Here is an 18433-nt window from a genome sequence, read left to right as displayed (position 1 = left end):
TGTATGGTAAGGAAGGACTTTTCTTCAAGTATTTTTACGGGTCAAGCATACAGTTACTTATTTATATGAAGAATGAACTTTTATCAAGAGCTCTTGTTGTGTCTAAGGAAAAGAAGAAAGACTTTTCCCAACCTGTTTGGGAACTTAGGGAGGGAGGTCTGTACCAAGAGTTATTCTCCCTCGCCGTATTTGCTTACATCTTTTATTTACTCAGATCGATCTGTGTATGGATTGTATATTTTGAACCTAGCATATTTTCCCCTTATTAAAATATACACTTATGTCATCCCATCCCCCTTATGGCCCCAGGGGAAAGGGAAATTATTTCCGCCCTGGTGGCGTTTTCCACCTTACGTTGGCAGGCCTTCTTCCGGCCTCCACACTTGTCTTGTTACCTCCCCGCCTCGCCCCTCTTCTCCAGTGGAGAGCGTGGGCGCGTGCTGTCGGCTGCTTAGGGAAGGTTGTTCAGATCGCTCGGAGCGAGCAAGCCGCCTGGTCACCAAGCCGTGAGTGTGGAGGTAGGAAGGATGTTTGTGAACTATCTTCTGGCCTATGGAGGGAGTAATTTAATCTTATGAATGTAATATATTGCTTGTGCTATTAGTAGAGGCTATGGCCCTCGGCAATTAGAAAGAGGGTTTCCTTCTGAAAATGTTAATGTGTGAGCCTGGTTTTAATGTAATTCGGTATGTTGTATTTAATGGACATTGTTCACGAGGCTGAGCCTCGGTTTCTCGATAAATTAGAGTTGCCCTCATTAGAGTCGAATTGATATGTGGCCAGAGGCCCCTGAAATTGTTAAGTTGAGAATAGTAGAGTTTGAAATGTGAAAAGGGCAGGTCCCCCATGGACACGAACCTTATTCTTGTTTGAATCGTCTGCTGTAATAAATGTTTAGCATAACATACGCCCCGGTTTTCACTGGCTATACTACTGCCCCTCTTTTACGTAACTGGTATTCAGCTTCGATCTTAAAGCCTGCACCTTCCTTTCCTTTATAGCTGCCAATCCTCTGGACGATGTGAATGGATTAAATGAGACTGTGTAACTTTTGTGTTTTGAGAAAAATTATTTTTAATGCAATTAATATTTACTACCAGAATGCAGTCCAACTCATTGGCTGAATGGTCAGCGTACTGGCCTTCGGTTCAGAGGGTCCCGGGTTCGATTCCCGGCCGGATTGGGGATTTTAACCTTAATTGATTAATTCCAATGGCACGGGGGCTGGGTGTATGTGTAGTCTTCATCATCATTTCATCCTCATCATGACGCGCAGGTCGCTTACGGGCGTCAGATAGAAAGACCTGCACCTGGCGAGCCGAACCCGTCCTGGGATATCCCGGCACTAAAAGCCATACGATGTTTCATTTTTACCAGAATGTAAGAGGGTTAAACACCAAAATTTCGTAGGTTTTATGTTAACAATAGTGAATCAGAATACTGTGCCCTGACAGCAATCCCTGTGACCATTTTTGTAAATTTTAATTCTGTATCTCAGTGTTGGGTTAGGCCGCGGCGAAGCAATGCAGTCGGAGATCCATGAAGGCTCCACTCAAGGGACGTGCAAGTCCGACGAGTTGGGTCACAGGTTAATTAGGTGGACTGTTATCATCGTGGTTTTAAACGTAGAATGTAATCATCATTTCTGCCTAAATTACGTGAATATTCCGCAATAGAGTATTAAGAGATCGAGGATATTGGCATATTCGTTAAGATACATTGACCATCATTTAATCATATCTTAAATTAAATAACTAACCTAGTGTTCCTACGCTACTTTAAATGAGAACTCCGTAAAATGTTTTATTTATGGAAGGATTTCCCGTTTAATGATTTTAAAATAACTTCAGATATACCAATTACATTAAGAACAAATTATCGGCAACACAAACGAATATAGGAAGGAAATATTGTGTTAACTTGAAAATAAACACCTAACTTCAGGCTCTTGTTACAAATAAATTATAACATCGTAAATTGAAAAACAAAAGAGACAAAGTGTCCCTCTGCTGAAGGCTTACAGTGAAAGATCAGTTATCAACCTCACATTTTCAAAATAAATCACTGGGAATTATAGAATCGTCCACATCAGAATGCTATTTTCTACCCAAATATCTCATAATATTCCGTCATTTCTCTTTTAAAAATCACCGCATTATATGTCGGTATCTGTCTATCTAGCAACTTGAAAAATACCGTTATTCTATCTTCATAAAATCACCATAAATGCAATAGAAATGTTTAAAAGACACAGGATCGTAACATAATATGACATCCATCAAAGACATGCATTTAAAAGACAGACTCGATCCTCCCGTACATTCATCGGCGACTGCACCTAGATAAATGACATCAAATGACATTGTAACGCCTATAATTAAGCTTGTCTAACTACGTTGATTCTGCGCCTCCGGATACCACTGCGACGTTTGACCTGGAATAACTACATCAGCACTAAGCGTCAACTCAAATGATCTACAAAATCCAACTAGCAAAGAAATGATTTACTTACCATAGAAGATCATATTTCCTTTACGACATGTCCTCAATATCTTTACGTTACCGATTATCTTGCGAAGATCCTAAACATCCCTTTAATATCGTGCGCTCTGGTCAATCTTGTATTTAAATAGGATAAATGTGACGACCAACTACTAGTGTTCGTGAGTGCAACATCCTATAACATTATTCTAAAATACGGCCTCGTACCTAAATAAATTATTCATCACGACAACAACAAAATTCACGCATGACTAGCATAGTTCCTACCGTCGATATCATCATCAGGACCTTCACATAACATCATCATAAATTCGCAATCCTAATGACACGTCTATAATCATCACATCTCTCTATCCACGTAAATACTTTCAAAGATCCTACCGTAACCAACACCTTATTACATCGCACAACTCGTCATGCACAGCGAATTCACAATACTAAAGAACAATCCATTCAGGCAATTACGTAAAATTACTAAATACGTTGCCGCATTAACACCATATCACCATAATAGTATCACACTTCTATTATCAAAACACTGTATTTCCACACAAGCACATAACATTTTGAAGACCACAGAATCGCACGTCGCAAAATACCGAGCTCCTCCGAGGTATTCTGAGCTACAAGTTAAATTAGCGTTCCATACCCTAACATCATTACGGTACCAACAACATCCATGTCGAAAAATCTTTCGTAAAACCTTGCTAGCAAACATTAAAGAAATCTTACACAGCCATCGCATATCATCACAACGTAGACTAGCTCACCGCACTAGACGTAATGATCATAAATATTACAACGCAATGTCCAACAAATAACGGTCGCTTTCAAGTTAAAATTGTTCATGTCAAATCGACAACAAAATAAATACTACTCTACAACTACAATAAGCAATTACGTGGCGGAATATATAAGATATTCAAGTACTCATCCTGGGTTGTTGCTCCACGACGGTGTCACCTTCCGAGTTCAGCTCTCACTCAACTACATTATCAAGTATTGTTCATCACATTTCTGGTCAGATCCTTTGAGGTCCCTCTATTTTAGTTGTTCATGTTGATACGTGCATTCATTTCATCTGAATAATTAATTGCTGACGGTTCCATATTACCTGAAACTCAGAGATATCAATTAGAACAAGATTATACACCTTAATACAATTTTAACAGTTCAAGTGATACACTTGCCTTTTCATTAAATAACAAGATATCTTGTTTTACAATATTATATGTTTACAATATGCCAATATCTCTCTAATATTTCCTTTCAATACAATCTTTTCCCTATGAATTCTTGCTTCCGATCTTTCTGAGTTGCAGTTGCAGATTGAGAGTGTGTCAACTTCTTCAGAGACAAAACAGATTCTACCACAACATAATAATTGCAGACGGTTTGCTTTTCAGAATTCTTCTCAGCTTCTAGCTCCCATATGTTCTTGACAATTGGAAACATTTGACGCATAATGCAGAACGATCTCGTACAAATCAGCTGTACTAGCAAAGGAACTTGTTTAATAATTGCCGCCTCGTATTTAGGTTAGTAATCGACAGTTTCTTTTCTTCATCTCGATCGTCGGATCGTGCGAGACTAGATGTACAAGGTATGGCCCTCTCATATGAATTTATTATTTACATATTTCATGGCCCTCAGAAACATTCTGTCATAGATATTCTGCTGTTCATGCATTTCGGAAACTTTACTTGAAGAATACGTATTATTCATATAATCCTGCCCTATGTTTCACGATGTTTAACTTTCTACTAATATTTCCGAGATACCACGGGGTTTAGAGCTTGTTATCAATCCGCTGATCTCTTCAACTCGGCGATGCCGTTCACGTAATTAGACAAATCAACTGCCTTCTAATTCATCTGGAGGTGTGATAACCGGACATAAGATTTCATTGACATTATTTCTCGACATAAACTTCCAATGTGTTCACCAATCTCATCCTGACATACATTGGAAGGTTATAATACGATATTCTGTTGATTACAGAAACATGGTTACAATCTCATGTTGCTAACAGCGAACTGTTCAGTAGGGATTTTAATGTGTATAGAAAAGATCGTGGAGGTACAATGAAAGGAGGAGGCGTATTTATAGCTGTTAAAGGTTCTACAGTATCAAGACAAATAACGTTAGATTTTGGTGATACTGAAGCAGTTTGTGTAATAAAAATTATAGTTAATGGTCACAGTTATGTAATAATTTCAGTCCACCTGCAACCAAATTGGAAGCATATATTTGTACTTCTATAGATTGTTTGAAGTTAATAAGGACCTTTCCAATTTAGATCTTATTATAGCTGGTGACTTTAATTTGCCTTTAATTACTGGTGAGCAAAGTAATCTTGTAAATTTTGGACCTGCATATAATAGATCCTTAGCTGAGTTTATGTCACTCTATCAGTTGCACTTGGTCAATAATATTCTTAATTTCAAATGAAAATACACTTGATCTCATTATTACGAATGTTAACACATTAACAGTATATAGAGATGAGTGCCCCTTAATTAAGGAGGATAGTTATCATCCTGCAATTGCAGTCATGCTACTATTAAACAGAGAGCGTAGCCATGTTTCACAACAACCTGAACAACCTAAGCAGTTATTTGACTTTAGAAGGGCTAATTTCTTTCAAATGTATAAAATGTTCGAGCGAATGGATTGGTATAGGATTGTAGAATTTACAGACGCTGACCAGGCTGTTGAGTATTTTTATGCTCAGGTACACTCTGTATTTTGTGAAACGGTACCAATGAAGAATTTTCACACAAAGAAAAAATATCCTCCATGGTTTACTAAAGACATAATAAATAACTTGAAACTGAAGGAAATCTACAGAAAGCGAAGGAAACATTCAGAGTATAGTAGGGGTAATATTTAACCAGTTAAGGAGAGTAACAAAAGATATGATCAGTAAAGCGAATAAGAATTATATTTCTAGACTTGAAGGGAATATCAAAAGTGATGTTAATCAGTTCTGAATGGCAAGTGATCGAGAACTATATGGGGAGTGATCATCAATATATCATCTTTCGACTGCTCCAGGAATCTCCTCAAGTAAGAAACATCTTGCGCAGGCCAGCACGGTAGAACGTTGCCGGTATCAACAAGGAAAAGTTTATTGATGTAATACGGAATGGAATGGAGAACGTAACAGAAAAATGTTTTGGCCATAGACAGAAAGAAGCAGCTGGTGTATGTGTTGAACTCACCATGCAGCTAATCCACCAAGCATGCAATGTCTCAATGTCCCAAAGGAGACCATGAAACAGCAAGTGCCCAGCGTACTGGTGAACCGAAGAGATTGCTGAACTGAGAAGGAATTGTCTGCGAATTCGATGCAGCACTCAGAGGATGAGAGGCAGTCCAGAGAATACCTCAGTCACAGCAGAGTACATGTCAGCAAAGAAGGAACGTCGTAACGCAATTAGAAAGAGTAAAGCTGACAAATGGTGGGCAATGGCTAAAGAAGTAGATGATGATCCATGGGGACTAGGTTACAAGATTGTAATGAAAAAACTCGGGACATTTCCAACCCCGAGTATGGATCCACAAACCATTAAACAAATTGTGGATACACTATTCCCAGACCATCCAGAAAGGATTGACTGTTCACAATCACAAAGAATGGGTACCGTTCACCTAATCAATACTTTATTACGTCTTGTTACTATGTTTTGCAGGTATGCAGTACCAGTTTCGACCTTCACAGAGGTCATCCTCAGCTGGTCATGAGATCTAAAGCTATCTTAATATTGTGACATTTTAGGTCTACTGTGATCGGCCGTGAATTTTATAAGACCGGACTGTACCCCAGGTGTCTTGCGCGGAGTGTCGACAGGGAAATGCAAAGGGATGATTTTTTTTGTTTTGTTTATCTTTTGTGTAACCTGCTGAGGAGTGAAAGACAATGTTATTACCACAAGAGAAGACGAGAAAATTTTTTAATACAGCTGAACCTTTCACCCACGACAAGTATTACGTTTAAAATCTTTCGTCATATTACCATGTCAGATCCGACATCCTAATAGTCACTCTCCAACAAGTATGCATAAAAACCGTGATACCACACTTCAGGAAGGCACGAATAGTAATAATTGAAAATTAAGTTAATTATGGAATTAATTATATAATTATTTAACAAGAAATTAACGGACATCTCAATTACAACGCCGAGGAATTCAGGACGTCAATTGAATCATGAGGTGTGACGTCAGAGCTCGGAACATAGGTGGCGAGCTGATATTAGAATATTCTCATTCATTCTCTCAAGTTTGTTTCGCTCTTGTTCTCTGCTGGCTACGTGATTGCTCGGGAAGTTACTACATAAGAAGGTCTCGCACAGGCCTGGACACATCTGTTATTCACTCTACGAGGGGAGCAGTGTTATTTCAGCGCAGCTTTAACAGATCATTTCAACATCTTAACAGACGTCAATAGTGTTAGAAAAGAAGGCATGTATCATCCTTTGCTAATTGTGAAACCACAAGTTCGATGCATTTGTGTTAATATTTTTGTGAAAGTTTCAGTGTACTGCAAGTAATACGAGTTCGATACCGGCCAAGGAAATGGGGGCCTGCAGTGTGAAGTTCGTGTGCCTTGGAGACATTGCTTGGATCATGATGCAGCATTAAAACCCAGAACTGATGCCAACGGCGTCCTAATGCCTTGAATCCTGCCTAGAACACCATGGTCATCAAGACATCCAAGTTAAGTCGACATTTCATTTATACTGGGTATTATCTGTTCTATGTAGCTGTAATATGTAAACTTTCTTCTTGAAGGGATTATTAATTATACAGTAGTTTGAGTAGCTTTTTAGTATCTTTACCATGTTATTTTCTTGCATTATTCGACGTTGGATTTGCAGTTTCACTTACAACGTGATTTTAAGGTGCATGATGACAGGGTGTCAACATCATTGGCCATGCGGGTTTCAAATAGTTATGTCATCGGACCTGTATCTGATTTAAATATCAGCCATCTACTAACCTTTAAGGAATTTTACATTTCTATTCGATTACTATGATATTGAGGATTGTGTACGCGTGATATTTTCATTCTTCGAAATGTATTTCTCTTATATTTTGCCCAAAAGTGTTTGCTATATTTTACACGAGGCAACAGGCTCATCTGACATATTAACGCTGTGCTAACGATACGGATAGCTTTCTTTGAATCCAATTTCATACTTTTTAAGGAAGGATAGTGTCTTATTATTATATTTATATGTGGTTCAAGTCATTTATGTGAATTTTCCCGTAATATTTTGAACGGATGTTGCGAGTTATTTTCGCTATTTTTACCTCTCACGTTGTGCCATGTGGTGAATTATGGCATGAATTGTGCTGATTTTATGTGCTATTCGAAGGCGAATCTTCACGTCTCTATGGATAGAGGCACATTTAATATATTTTTGCGATGTTGCGTGCATTGATGAACGGAGATTTTGGAATAATTTGTCGTCATTTGACGTATGTGCGAGTTGTTGTTTGTGAGAGAATTATAGGCGATAGTGTCTTCATTAAATATTGAACCACGAGATAAACCACATGTCTTCTTTCAAAATAAAATTGAGTGTATGAGATAGTTATTTGTCATACTGGATGAGCGTCATCACTAATAATATTAAATCGAAGTTGTATAATACTATTCACTTCCTCAATATATGCTAAATGTTGGTAACGTCCTGAGTTCGATACAGATTGGCAATATTTTTCAGTCATCATTACCTAGATTGTTTGTACCAGGTGGATTAGTTACAGGTGCGGATCATTATTCACAGGAGTCTGCCATTCCCAGGAGATGAATGGACAACGTGTGGACAGGTGTATATTTGTAAATAATACTCTTAGTTGTAGTTGGTTGCAATTGTTTTTCCTTGGTGGATGATGGTAATGGGAGATCATTTAGTGCATTTTTATGTTGTTATTCCACAGGTTGTGTGATTTAATTTATTGTGCAATATCGATTTATGTGTGTAACCATCATTGTTCCGAATTTCGGCATTGTGTCAGGATTATGACACATGGTTAAGGATTTAATTTAAATTAATTTTTTCTTTCATTTTCTTGCCTACTTTGCCACGTAATATCACGTGTATTATGTTACGCCGAGCAGATAATCATTGAAAAGTCAATTTAAATTGGAAAAGTAATTAAATTAAAAAGTGAAATTAAGCAACAAAAGTAATTTGTTAAAACTTTTTTTTTTTTTTTTTGTCATATAACTTTAACATTTAAAATCTTGTTCCAGATTTTCCGGCATGAATTGACATGCGTGCGAGCATCATTTTCTAGAAAAATCAGATAACATTCAAAGTAATATTCGGGAAAATGTGACATGGACAAAACAATTTTGTCAGAATGAAATAGAATTCATTAACATGTACCATCCCATTTGTTTCAATTTTTGGATGTACAGCAAGAGTTGATATAAAATTAAAATTTTAGCGAACATTTCACATAATCATCATTCTGAGAAGGAAGGAATTATTATTATTTTTGGAATAAATCATCCTCCATTTATTTGGATTTCGATGGTTCATTATTTACGAATATCTGCCCATCTCCTTGATCCACACCATTTTTCTTATGGAACATGTCAATCCCTTACTGAGCACCCCTGAGAGGGTCGCGTGCCTCCAAATGCTAGTCGTGGCTTAAACGGGCAGAATATATAATTTTAAAACATTACTAAATCTAATGAAGAATGTCACATGATATGAGTGATAATATTAAAATATACAATATATAAAATATACAATGATATAATGTGTCCTCTGGTTTAAAAAACAAGTGTCGATATTCTATGACATGTACAGTATGTGTTACATAAAATTCTAGTGTACTGTTTGTGAGTAACAGATAATTTGGTGAAATACAATTTCTACACTTAAAATGTTTATAGCATTCTTGAGGTACATTTTGGAGTTTAATTCATATTGGTGAATCACTGCATACGTTCATTGGTATGTTTGTACTAAGCATTCTAGAATATTCCAGGACATGGATGTGATAAAAGCACGACGTGTTTCCTAACTGTACACATTCGAACAGTCAACAGTACTATATTACTAGCATGTCCTACAACAAAACTACAAAGAGGGAGCATCTGCACCTACTCAATATCTTACAACGAGATTAGTACCAAGGGAACTAATGACACACCACAATATTTTGATGTAAATCATCCAACATTCTCAACTATATGAACTCAAAAGATAAACAATTCACATCGTTGAACATTCTAGAATGCTTGGTACAAACATACCTGTGAACGTATATAATGCTTTACCAACATTAATATAACTCCAAAGCGTACCGCAAGAATACTGTGAACATCTTATGTTATAGAATATCGTATTTTAATGTACTATGTGTTATTAGTTTTTATCACATCCATATCCTGGAATATTTAGAATGCTTAGTACAAACATACCAATGAACGTATACAACGATTCACCAATATGGACTAAACTCCAAAGTGTACCTCAAGAATGCTATAAACATTTTAAGTGTAAAAATTGTATTTCACCAAATTATCTATTACTCACGAACAGTACACCAGAATTTTATGTAACACATACATGTCATAGAATATCGACGCTTGTTTTTTTAAACCAGAGGACACAGTATATCATTGTATATTTTATATATTGTATATTTTAATGTTATCACTCATATCATGTGACATTCTTCATTAGATTTAGTAATGTTTTTAAATTATATATTAAGTCAGCTTTAGATCTCATGACCAGCTGAGGATGACCTCTGTGAAGGCCGAAACCAGTACTGCATAGTAACAAGACATAATAAAGTATTGATTAGGTGGACGGTACCCATTCTTTGTGATTGTGAATACCAAGTATAAATACGGACATGAAACTGATAGATTATAATAAAGGATTGACCGTGACAATGAAAAAGAACTGGATGATATGCCCCTCTTCACAGTAGAAGAGCTGAATAGAGCTATTAGCTCTCTTAGAAACAAGACGACTCCAGGACCAGATGGTATACCTGCAGAAGTGCTAAAGATAATATCAGAACTCTGTCCAGAACTGTTGCTGATTATGTATAATCACTGCCTGCAAGCGGGCGTTTTTAGTTCCCGATGGAAAATGGCCCGATTGGTTTTGATCAGCAAAGGAAAACTTGGTAGTTATAAACCTTTATGTATGCTGGACACAGCTGGAAAAGACCTGGAGAAACTTCTGCAGCCCAGAATCCTTTCAGCAGTTCAACTAGTAAGGGATCTGTCTGTTTTCCAACATGGATTTCGGAGAGGGCACTCGATGCTGAATGCAGTGTGGGAGGTGATGAATACAGCAGAAAGAGCACAAATGGGCAATCATCATTCGCGTAAATTGACTCTTCTTGTGACCATGGATGTGAAGAATGCTTTCAATTCGGCAAGGTGGAGCGACATGTTGGTAGCTCTTGAAGAAACTTTCAAGCTACCACAATATCTTATGCGCATAATGAAAGATCACTTCAAAGATCGCACTCTGCTGTATGATACGGAAGATGGACAAAAGACAAAATGTCTGACGGCTGGTTCAGCGCAGGGATCAATCCTTGAACCAGATCTTTGGAACATAATGTATGATGGCTTGTTATGTTTGGAGATGCCAGAGGACACGGAGCTTGTGGGCTATGCTGATGATGTGGCCGCCTTGATAATGGCTTGTAATGTTGAAATGGTTCAAATCAAACTGAACAAGGTGATGCGGCGCACAAAAGAATGGATAATGAGTCACAGTCTAACACTAGCCAAACACAAAACAGAGATAGTTCTTCTGACGAGGAAAAGGATCGAGACTCTTGTGCCAATGACTGTTGGAAAGTTAGTGATTGAAACATTTGCGAGCATAAAATATTTAGGAGTGACACTTGACTCCAAGCTCACATTCTGGAATCATATTCAGAGAGCGACAGATAAGGCAGTAAAATACATGACTGCACTTAGCAGACTGATGGGAAATATTAAAGGTTCGAAATCCAGTAAACGACATCTTCTCATTTTTACGGTTCAGTCAGTGCTCCTGTATAGCTCTGAAATCTGGGCTGAATCCTTGAGATTTGCTTGGTATCGGAGAAGGTTAGTTGCCGTACAACGGAAAGCAGCTTTACATATTGCATGTGCATACTGCACGGTTTCCGAACCTGCACTCCTCACGGTGGCAGCAATAGCCCCAATAGACCTACTTACATTGGAGCGACAAGAAATCTGGTGTACCCAAGGAGAGCTGGGAAAGAAATGTGTAAAGAAGCATGCCTTAAGTTAACGGATGAGGCGATGGCAACTCAGATGGGAAAGTGACCCTCGGGGTAAATGGACCAAGTGACTGATACTACGCTTGGATATCTGGGTTGAAAGGGTTCATGGTGAAGTAAACTATTACCTCACGCAGCTTCTAACAGGACATGGATATTTTCGGAAATTCCTGCATAGAGTGGGTAGAGCGAGTGACGCAGCATGCATATACTGTGATGACATTGATGATGTATTTCACACCTTCTTTGTGTGCGGCCATTGGATGATACAGAGAAGATGTGTGGAAATTGAACTAGGAGAACTGACAGCAGATAATATTATTTCTGTGATGCTACGAAACCAGGAATCCTGGGATTGCATGGCAGTGTATGTGGAGGATGTCCTTCATCAGAAGAAGGAGGATGATTTGGAAGCATACGACTGTTCGTAAAGGAGAAATGAAGAAAGAAGAAGTCTGAAAGACAAAGTAAGCATGATATCACCCTGAAGTAATGCGAGAGCGGCTCCGGGGTGATGATACACATCGTGGGAAAAGGGTGTGGGGTTTTTAGTGGGTAAGACTCCCACACACTTGTGGAGTGTGGACCCTTCACAAGCGTCTTCTGAAGATTTTCCACAGTCCCTCGTACAAAAAACCCATCATCATCATCATCATCATCATCATCATCATCCAAGCTAATTGAGGGTGACCTTCATCATCAACTGATTGTACTCCACAGCAATTGACCTTGGTGGCGGCGGTGGTGGTGGTGGTGGTGCTGGTATTCCCCAAATCCACATACTCATGGAACACACTTGACACGATGGCTCATGGAAAACCCAGTGCCAGTACAATGACCGATACGCATAGCACCAATGATCTAGCAGTAATCAAATGCGCAGAGATCTTGTCTCTTGCCCATCCTGTAGTCAACTGATACTTACATGGCCAGTACGAAGTCTGCTAACATTGCAGTCACATGCTACGCCGTATTATTACATTTACCAGGTTGGCCAAAGCGCCATTTTGCCAAACCTACAGCCATCTCTAGTTCAATTGTTCTTCCAGTTTAGCACAGCAGAATTCATACGTGACACAAAACGAAATAGGCTCAACCCCAACAGAGTGAGAATGCTTGTATTCATGAAAAAAGAATTATAACACTATTAAGTAATAGTTTTATCATTCATATGATGTTTTATGTTTTTTAATTGTGTCAAATAATTTTTTAACATTTCACATGTGGAAAGATCATAACTAACCCACGACTGTTACTCACACCCGAGCTATCATAACCAGATCTCACACACCTCCAACTATGTTTGTTCCTATTCCTACTTGCCATATGTTCTTGGTACCAACATGAAAAACTACCACCTTCTCCTTACCCTCTTCCTTCCCTTCTACTTCCTCAACATCTACCTCAACCTAATTCCTGGATAACACTCTAACCAAGTTTTCTTTCCTCCACATACTTTCCCCACACCTAACAACTGAGTCCCCCACTTGACCAGAGCCTCAACCCCCTGTGCCTCAATATATCCCAACACCTCCAGGTCTCTCTCAGCTTCTCTGATGGCTGCACTAATTACTTTCTCCTCCCTACTCTCTGCTCCCATCATATAATTTAATTTACAATTATACAGGTATTGAAGAGTCAGCATAAAAATGCATATTTAATAAATAATATTGTATTCAGAAACTTGTATTTTCCTATTTTATTTCAAGAATGAAAGTATCAGAGTATCGAGACAAGAAACATACATCAGTATTGAATTCAAGGTTATAAACTTCATAGTTGGTTCCGTATTGAATTAAGATTACACATAAAATAAATACAAAATTTAATCCACCTTTAGTTGCACTCCACCGGCAAGCTTGTTTTACATTGCGCGCAAGGTTCATTTGGTTCCTATTGAATTGGGAATATTCCTTTGTAACACAGCAAGATTTCAATATATCACAAAATATGTTCAACAGTTTTATCAACATTTAACCCCTGTTGTGGATTTATTGGACATCATGCAAAATAATTCCCTCTGCGCCAATGTTGAACTTCATATCTTCTAGAACTCAATAGAAACATTGGACATTGTTTAAAATCTGGCATAACCCAATTTTTAAATGTGCAACCTTAGACTATTAGTCAAATAGAGCTTATTTTATTCAATTTTGAGATAATTGTTGATTAATATGTAATTTTATGAGACATATATCAAAAGATTTTATTTGTCACTGATCAACATAACATTTCTACATCTACAACAGTTCATATATTCACCATTTTATATGTATATCATTCCACCACATCCCCAGTCCATTCCTTCATCTTTCATCTCACCGCACAACTCTGTTTTAGGACTATAGTATACACATATGTATCTTGGCTAGGCTAGGCCCTAATAGGACCGAAACTAGTACCTTGTAATAGTATACTGTAATGTTTTTATAAACGTCGCATGATTGTTAGGTATTGAGAAGGTGGATTAAATTTTGTATTTATTTTATGTGTCGGTATTGAATATCGACAAAACTACTTTTATGTCTTTCCCCACATCGTTGATTATCTTATTAAATATATCAGCATCATGCCTTCCACGTCTGTACACTCCAAAAACTTCACATTGCTTATTATCTTTCTAGATGAGTCTTACACCTAGAATTTCATGTTTCTCATGCTTAACTTTTTTGTAGCTTACAAATTCTTCTTTCACTAGTATGAATACTCCCCCTCCTACTGTTCTTATTCTGTCTCCTGCTCAGCTTCCCTAATTACTACTCTCTCTCTCATGACCCTGTTCCACGTCTCTCTTCCTATTCTGCATTTCCCTTTCTCTTTTACTCTGCTCTCCTTTGTAACACTTCCTTGTTCCCAATCTTCCCTCTGCTGTTCTACTAGCAGTGACTCATACCAATTCCTTACAGACACCTCTTCTGAACTCTCCTTTTGATTAAAACGCTTAGTTCTCAGTTTCCTCCCTTTCCGTTAAAACATTAGCCCACTTGTCTTCCACTACTTCTCTCCTTCGTTCCCATATATCTTTTCTCCCTACTGTACCCTGCACATCGTTTGAGTGAGACCTACTATCATTCGTGTCCTCCATTAGAAGCCTAAATATCTCCCTCAAACTCTCTCCCCTCATACCTCTTAATGCTCATTTGCACCTGCAGTCCCTACACCTGCATTCCTGAGCCATTCTTTACTCTTCTTCCATAGAAATATTTACTAGCATGCTCCCAACCACTCAGCTAGAACATTAAAATATAATTTCTACGTCAGCTCTAAGGGCATTTAATCATCAGTGGGTTAATGTTTGAATTCGGCATTCAAAAAACTGAGTACAGTAAGCAAAATAAAATCCAGTGGGACAGAAAAATATTTAATGTCAAACCTGGCAACATTGCGTCTAACATCAGACAGTGTTAGTGCTCCTCTTGCAATAAAAGCTGTTCCCAGGAGAATTCCACCAAGTGTGTCCAGTTTCACCAGCTGATTGTCCCGAGACCAAACTCCATTAAACATCTCATCAGACCTAAAAAAATAAAAAAATATATATATATAAATAATGTTGTGTTCTTGACATAAGCCTCTGTAGCTCAGGCGGCAGCGTGCTGGCCTCTCACCGCTGAGTTCCGTGGTTCAAATCCCGGTCACTCCATGTGAGATTTGTGTTGGACAAAGCAGAGGTGGGACAGGTTTTTCTCCAGGTACTCCAGTTTTCCCTATCATCTTTCATTCTAGCAATATCATGTCATTTCATTTCATCTGTCAGTCATTAATCATTGCCCCAGAGGAGTGTGACAAGCTTTGGCAGCTGGCACAATTCCTATCCTCGCAGCTGGATCATTCCATTTTTGATCCAGTCGAATGACTGGAAACAGGCTGTGAATTTTCATTATTTTGTGTTCTTGACAATGACTTAAGTAAAGAAAATAAAGGAAGAGAATGTAATAAGACAGGCTATGGTCAATGATTTAGCTCAAGAGCACTAACCCCTTGTCTTCATCCCAAAAGTTATGTGATAAAGTATTAAAATATTCCCAAATACAATTTTATACTGTACATGCTATTTGTCCAAGTGCAACCACAGAGCTTACAGCAGTAACAGAGATGGAATAGCATCCACCTCCATTCATAAGGCTCATAATATTCATATTTCCTCTCTGATCTCCCTTGACTGAATCTTCACTTCTTTTGATTGTGATAGTATTAGATTTGCAAGGTCTAGGAATAATTTTCAATCTGACAAGGCCATTATTCACTGATGCCATCACTGTTTGATGGGTGAGACAACTAATTTTTTTTCGCTTTGATTAGAATTACAACAGGACGATTATCTCACTATATTTCCCCTTAAAACAATAATCATAACCACAATCTACATAACAACCCTTGTAGGGATTACCAAATCTCAGTACAGCATATAAAAATGAAATGATGTCTGTCTGTCTTAAGAAACATTATCATGTTTAACTGCTGGGCGGAGTTTCATGAAATTTTGCACAAACATTCTCAGAGGGAACTGTCATATATTTTGTTTCAAAATATTGACATAAGAAAAAATCACACAACAGGTTAAAATGAGATGGTGTATGTTTATTTCTGGCTTAATCTGCCTAAACTCCTTGATCAACTGGGCTGAAATTTTGCATGAATATATATCAGATATTCAGTTCAAACACAAGCCTATTCTGATTTTTCAATATTTAACCCTTTCTACAAGCCAGAAATTCAGTTTCCTACAAGAAAGGTTATATGCATTTTCATTTCAACTCTAATGATTCTGCCCACTGATGCACTAGGGCGAAACGCTGGTAATTTCACGATTGAAAAAGCCTAAAGACTTCAATGTAATCTATATTCTCTGTTATGGCTATTTGGCTGCATTAAATATATTATTAAGATCTTGAATGTTTTAACATCTGCAATCGATGAAATTAAAATAAAGCATACTTCTAGGAACCTCATATTTTTTGATACAGGCCAAAGGCAGGCATTTATGCAAGTGGAGGCACATGCTTCCCCTACTGCACTGTCACTGCATTGCTCTACAGAGGAGGCTTGCAGCGGTGTCTCAACAGCGTACTAGCGCCAGCGTCTTGGAGAGGGTGCAGCATTCCAACTGATGAGCCCACTGCTATACTAGGGCAAAATGCTGGTAATTTCATAATTGAAAAAGCCTAAAAAGTTAAGTGCTTGAATGTTTTTACAATTACATGCTTTAAAGCACCCACTAGCCGAGCACTGTTTAGCTCCCTGTTTGGCCTGTTCTTGGTAGCTTCTGGAAATTTAAAGACTGGACAGGAGTGTGTGGAGGTCCAGCTGCCTGGACGGCCTGTTCTTGGTAACTTCTAGAAATTCAAAGACTGGACAGGAAAGAGTGAAGGAGATGTACAATGGGAGTGTCAGTTGTGTGAAAATAGGAGGAGAGAGAACGGGCTGATTTGAGCAAAAAGGTGGATTAAAACAAGGAAGTGCTCTGTCACCTTTGCTCTTTGTAGTAACAATGGACAAGATAATGACAAAATTGGAGAAGGAAAAATGAAATTATGTCTGCAGATGACCTGTTATTCTGGGGAGAAAAGGAAGAGGATATCCAGGAACAGTTAGATGCTTGGGTGGATGAGGTGGAACAATATGGAATGAAATTTAATGCCCAAAAGAGCAAGATAGAGATAACAACTAGAAAGGAGAGACCTCCGAGAGGGATAATGCTTGGAGGGGAACAGTTTAGGAAGGTAGAGAGTTTCAAGTACTTAGGAAGTATCATAGAGGAAAGTGGAAGAAATGATAAGGAAATAATCCTGAAAAGTGTCAGAAGCCTGGTTTGGAGCAAGGATGTCCCTCAGAGAAGCAAAAGGGTGATATACAGGGTGTACTATATACCTATTCTGACACATGCAGCTGAGACTTGGGTAATGAGGCAGAGAGCCGTGAATAGAATACAGACAAGTGAAATGAAATTTCTGAGAAGGAGGATAGGAGTGACAAGATGGGGTAAGATGAGAAATGAGAAGTTTTGAGATATAGTAAAAGAAGAGCCACTACAGAATAGGATAGAGGCATCTAGACTTAGATGGTACGGACACATGAAGAGAATGACAGAGGAAAGGATACTGAGGAGGATGCACGAAATGGAGATTACGGGTAAATGGCTAAGAGGAAGACCAAGAGACAGGTGAATTTTTTTTGCTAGTTGCTTTACGTCGCACCGACACAGATAGGTCTTATGGCGACGATGGGACAAGAAAGCCTTAGGAATGGGAAGGAAGCAGCCTTGGCCTTAATTAAGGTACAGCCCCAGCATTTGCCTGGTGTGAAAATGGGAAACCATGGAAAACCATCTTCAGGGCTGCCAATAGTGGGGTTCGAACGCCCGGTCGAGACAGGTGGATAAAAGGAGTGGAAGAGAGTGTACAGAAAAGAGGAGAGGACTGGGCAAGAGTGACTAGGGAGAAGTGGTGGGAAGACAAGAGGAGATGGAGAGGCTTATGTTCCAAGCAGACCCAACCAACAGCTGGAAACTGCAGATGATGATGATGATGATGATGATGCTGATTGTCAAAAATCCATATTGACGATATTCAATTATAATTGAGAGAGAGTTCCCACTTTTCAAAACATTCATTATTTTTTGCCTCATCAAGGAGAAAACACTT

At 38.3% G+C, this 18433-nt stretch overlaps 1 protein-coding gene across 2 annotated transcripts in view; it reads right to left on the bottom strand.

Annotated features, from left to right (window-relative positions):
* LOC136863836 (tubulin epsilon chain) overlaps nt 1-18433 on the bottom strand; it is a 168447-nt gene that overhangs the window by 37684 nt on the left and 112330 nt on the right. For both annotated transcript variants that reach the window (XM_067140174.2, XM_067140180.2), the window contains one exon: nt 15166-15306. In XM_067140174.2, the coding sequence (XP_066996275.2) occupies nt 15166-15306 (141 nt within the window). The remainder of the gene's footprint in view (nt 1-15165; nt 15307-18433) is intronic.

Source organism: Anabrus simplex, chromosome 1, assembly GCF_040414725.1.
Source record: "Anabrus simplex isolate iqAnaSimp1 chromosome 1, ASM4041472v1, whole genome shotgun sequence".
In the NCBI taxonomy this organism is placed as follows: domain Eukaryota; kingdom Metazoa; phylum Arthropoda; class Insecta; order Orthoptera; family Tettigoniidae; genus Anabrus; species Anabrus simplex.
Note: the sequence above shows the minus strand (reverse complement) of the source record. Positions and strands in the feature narration are given on the sequence as shown.